Here is a 5,419-nt window from a genome sequence, read left to right on the forward strand (position 1 = left end):
TATATACATGTATTATATATATAATATATTTATTTACAAAGGTTACATACTGCTGCTTTAAAGCTTCATGTGTTGCTTCTCGACTTGCAGTTTAAACATTCTGTGTTAAAACTGTGATTTTATTTTGTCTGGCTTTCTCAACAGGCGCCCATCCAGACAACTACCAAGCGCTGTGGTTCGAGAAGATCCACGACTCCATGTCTGGAGAGACACTGCATGTCTACAAAGGAGGCTACTGGGATGCCAAGGAGCAGGGCAGTTGGGAAATGTGTCCCGACATCTTCTGATTACAGATACCTGTAGTCTCAGGATCAATCTGTTGGATGTCACCCTCAAAGCACACTCAGTGCTCATGGGTATTGTAGTCATTGTGCTGTTGGTTGTGTTGTATTCCATTGGCCTCATGAGTCAGATCTAAAACCCTCTAGCTCCACCGTGTTCCAGAGAGAAAAGCAGTAAGTTATGTTCTGACAACTCGATGCTAATCGTAACTATTATTATTGACACGAGGAGAAAACACAGAATACTGCATTTTGTGCATTCAGTCACTGGAACAGAACATTCACTAATTCCTGCACAAATTGACAGAAGAACAAGCTAAAGTTGATCACCTCACTGCAAAAACACATTTCACCAAATCTTTCTGATCTGGTTTCTAGTGTAAATATCTTAGTGTACTTTAAATGAGGCAACATTTACTTGTAAGTAACTTGTCAACAAGACATAGAACCTTGATTTAAGTTAATAATTCCCTAATATTTATGAAAAAGTAAAGCAGATTATTTCACTTATAACATGGGAAAAATGTCTTGTTAAAAAGGGAATAATCTAACTAGTAGTTTTTCATCAATACTAAGGAATTAGAGTTAAAACAAGCTCATATTATCATGCTGGAAAGTTACTTTTGTCTTATTTTGTGTGTACTAAGATATTTGCATTAGAAACTAGACCAAAAATACTTGTTAGAATTTTGTTTTTGAACAGTCACAGTGCTCAACCGTCGGTTTTCCTCATGCACGAATGTAGCCATGTTGGATTTTGAGGTTGTGGATGGTGTAAAAAAGCAACTTCTTTATTCCTAGAACTCAAAATCTGACTCATGTGTTCAGTGAAATGCATAATTTTTCAGAACTCCTCCTCTATCCACTGCCGCTCTTCTCCCAGTTTGAAATCTTCTGATCCTCTTATGATTTGATCATCCTCTGTACAGTGCCTTATAAACATATTCACCTACCTTCCATTAAACTTTTCACATTTTGTCACATAACTGCAGTATGTTATGTCAAAATTTCATCTCATAGGTCAGCACAATGTAGTGTGTAATTGTAAAGAGGAAGGATTAATCGAAATAAAACATAAAAATGTCGGGTGCATTTCCATTAAATTCCCCTGATAAACCTCTTATTGCTACAACTCCACATCTTTTCTAGACTGGTTTTGTACATCTAGCCTTCATAATTCTGTTCTCTGATGCGACCTTCTTCTGGATTTATGCTTCATTTACATTCAGGTTGACTCTATTGACTAATCCGACAACTTCTGAAGGCACTTGTTGGCACCGGGTTTTATTTGAGGGCATTAGATTAAAGGGGACTAAATACAAATCCACCCCATCATTTTTAACTACCTTGTATCATTTTCCTTCAACGTCACAATTATACGCTACTTAGTATTCAATTATAACAAAAGTAAAATACTTTGAAATTTGTGGTTGTAACATATTAATACTTTTCCAAAGCGCTGTATGTATTTGTTTTGTTTTGTTCATGGGAGTTACTCCATTAAAGGCAGTTAATTGTTGCTGGGGTTTTTTTTTTCTTTTGATTTGAATTATTTTGCAGTGAATCCGTGTTCACTTTGAGCAAAGCTGGAAAATATGTAGACCCTTGTGCTGTGTGTTTCTACCAGAGGTCTACTTTTTCTACCCTGTAAAAACCTTTAAATAGTATTTATTTAGTGCTTTCTTTCCAGACTCTTGCCCTCCTTTAAAGAATAATATAGAAACACATGGTAAAGGTTTGAGAAGCTGTTTCTGGATGTCCAGATGCTTCATTTTTAAGTGGTGGTGTATTTTTTTTTTCCAGTATCTGAATATCTTTCCTGATATTGTTCAGAGTGTTACTTATTTCTGTTTTCCCTCGTGTGAATACGGAGTTAACATGAATTCTAAAGCAGCGATCCAAGAAATCAGTTTTAGATCAATGAGAATCAATTTGTGTGTCTTCCTTCAATAGTTCATTTTAAACAGTGCAGGTTGTGTTTAGATTTAATGACCTGGTTTCATACAATCATTTGGTATAAAAGATGAAGATGAAGGATTTGATCTTCACCTTTGAGAAGGAGTTTCAGTAGTGAACAAAAAAAAAAAACACATGGTCCAAGAGTGTGTTTTTTTTTTCTATCGTTTTGTTGTGAAAGGGGTTTTCATTATTACCATATAACTACTTAATCACAGCTTTAACCTTATGGAAGGAGAATTGAGTTATTTGTGTGCTGCAGGTGTCACATTCTTCCAGAGCAATATGATTACTGGGTGTTGGTTCTTAAGGAGTTACTTCTGTTTCTTTGTTGTATAATTCAAGCTGGGATACCGATTGAAGCTGATTGAATATTTCTTATTAAAGTGTACTTACAAATGAAGACGTGTTGAAAAACGATGCTGTGTACATAAATCAGACGGTGAAGGAAGTGGCTGCAGGTAGCAAGTCCTAGACAGAGAAGCACTTTAAAGTTGTTTTTTGCTTTACAGTTTGGAATTCGCTAGCAGGGCCAGCTTTCTATTTGGAATATTTATAGATTTGTCCCACAGAATTGTATGTTTTTACCCACAACATTTAAACTTGCAACTGCATCTTTTCAAATGATTCAGTTTACAGATTCTTGATTTCTTTTTCTAAACATAAATTCCTCTGTGGTTTTGTTGCTCCATTGTTTCAGTCTGTAAGTTTTATTAAATCTTTTTTTAATCTCATTTTCTCTATTTCCACTTATTATTATTGTTGTTGTTACTACACTGCACTTTGTAGACTGTCACTGTTCACAGAAGAGATTTAAAGTTGTGCTTGCACTTTATCTAACTGAGTGTTCCAGGATGTAATATGATTAATAAACGGTTGGTTTCATTTGGATGTTGGGTCCTTAAAAGATTTGTCATTTGGAAAGTTTCTTTTTAAAGGTTCCTAAATTTTGTTCACTTTGGTTATTGAAAACGAGGATTATGAAATGGATTAGAATTAGATTATGAAAAAAATTGCCTTGAGGAATAATGCAGCTTTAGGTGGGGAAAAAAGATGAAAGTCAATGTTCTGGTTCTAGATTCTCACAATATATTAAAGTTGTTTAAAAACCTCTTATATGTCATCCCCAAAATGCCCACACGGTCAGGCGAAGGTGTTGAAAAGTTGAGATTAAATTAACATCTTAAATTGTGAAATCTGAAAGTGAAGTCACAGTTTTCAGCCAGCTGAACAGCAGTGCACAGGACCAGTCAAGGAATGGACAGCACTGTTTCCCCTGAGAAAACCCTGGCATGGGTACAGAATGTAATAAACAGAAATGTAAACATTGGGCAAAGAATTGAGCACCTTATCGCTCTTTAGAACAAACATTACATTGAAAACAGCTATTTTCAACATCTGTAGCTTAAAGTTTACTACAATCAAGACTTTGATAGATTAGTATGCCTAGTACTGTATCAAAAGTTTACCTTGTTAAAGTGGAGGACTAATTTTCTCAAAGTATTACAGAAGAGGAAGAGATCACAAGTTGAAACTTAGATAACCAACACTTCACAAAGTGACAACAGCTCAGGAAGGAATCAGACCATGTGAAGGGGAAATAAAACCACTTATTACCTGTAAGTGTTAAGTAACTGGAAAAGTAGGTATTTTCCTTGAATAGATTTCCAGAGGCCATTGTTTACTATGCTGTTTTCTATGTTGTCTCTTGTTTTCATCACACGTGAAGCGTTGCATTGTTTCACATGTGAAAAGTGAAAGACTGAATAATGTTTTCGAATGTTGCACTCTACTTTCAGTAAGTCGGCCCCATTCTTAGCAAGCAGGGTCAACAGAAAACTGTAAAAGGACCTGAATATTTGAAATCTGATTGAAACCTTCGTGATGGCGATTTATGTAGATTTTAATATGTCTTTTTTGATCCGTTTGTCTGGATTTAACTGTTGATTCTGTGTTTTCTGGGAAATGGTTTATTTGTAATGAACCTGTAAGGGCAGGCACATATAAGCCGAATTGCTTCAGCCTGCATCTTTTTGATTCATACAACACTTAGGAATTACTTTGTTTTGAATCTTTTTGATTTGTTAGATTGCTGATTGACTAATTAAGTTTTATGTGTTTGAGTTTTTTAGACGAATAAACATCCAGGCGAGGTAAAGCAGGAAGCAGGCGGTGTCTTCCGTGAAGGAACGCCTTACCAGCGACGCGGCACTTTGCAGCTCGTTGCCAGAGGAATTGCAAACGAGGAGTTGCCATGCTAAGCATCATGCTAAGATGCTCTTGCTAAGAAACAAGCGCATCTTAGCATGACGTAATACAGCAAATATTATTGTATTTTCTGTAAGTAAATACAATAATATTTACTTACAGCACAACAGTATACCAAATATTAGTAGTTGTGTATTGGTAGATTAAGTGCAGCTTTTAGCACCCCTGTGTTCTGTGTTGTTTTATTTTGATTTTCACAAATTTGTCCTAACATCTAAACTTCACTTTGTCTTTAACTCAACCATGTCTTCGTCTTTTTGTAAAACACGATTATAGACTTCCATACTGTATACACACGTATTTACAAAAAATATTGTCCAACAATTCTTTTTCTATAATTAGACTTAAGTGCACGCGTAATAAATATCTTGTTTATGTGAACAAAAGTGCCGAATAACACTAATGCCAGAACTCCTGCCCCGTCTCCAATTCCAAGCAGCTATACCTCTTTCCAAAGAAAACTTGCCTCTCACAACATGGAGGCGCTGGCGTCTCGTTTTTACACGGAAGCTTCGCTGGCACTCACGCAGGCAAAAGAAAAATAGAACTATCACGTTTTAATTTGAAAACTTTATTGTTTTAACAATGCACTTTTTACGTTTTCTATACACTATATCAGGTTATTACGACATACATATTTATCACGTTACAATGAGAGCCCTTTAGAGAAAATGGCTCTCGTTATAAATAAACATTACATTTTGACGTTCATACACGCGATCATTTATTATGCCAACGTCGAAAATATATTGTTAAAACAACACAACCCGCCTGACTGCAGTTCAGGAGGTCTACGCTTGCGGTTCAACACTGGTTTTCCCGTGATGACTAACACGGACTAACACGGGATGTCCGCACGGAAAAAACAAGCGCATCTTATGACGTAGGCATCTTTGTTTACTGGGCGGGTAAGA

General features: G+C 36.0%; 1 protein-coding gene across 3 annotated transcripts in view; it reads left to right on the plus strand.

Moving 5' to 3' along the window:
- Positions 1 to 809, plus strand: part of LOC103461134 (oxysterol-binding protein 1-like) — a 13,854-nt gene extending 13,045 nt beyond the window's left edge. For all 3 annotated transcript variants that reach the window (XM_017305197.1, XM_017305199.1, XM_008403496.2), the window contains one exon: positions 145 to 809. In XM_017305197.1, coding sequence (XP_017160686.1) covers positions 145 to 287 — 143 coding nt within the window. In that variant the 3' untranslated portion in view covers positions 288 to 809. The remainder of the gene's footprint in view (positions 1 to 144) is intronic.
- The last annotated feature ends 4,610 nt before the right edge of the window (positions 810 to 5,419 follow it).

The sequence above is a fragment of the Poecilia reticulata genome, linkage group LG1, assembly GCF_000633615.1.
Source record: "Poecilia reticulata strain Guanapo linkage group LG1, Guppy_female_1.0+MT, whole genome shotgun sequence".
NCBI classification, from domain to species: domain Eukaryota; kingdom Metazoa; phylum Chordata; class Actinopteri; order Cyprinodontiformes; family Poeciliidae; genus Poecilia; species Poecilia reticulata.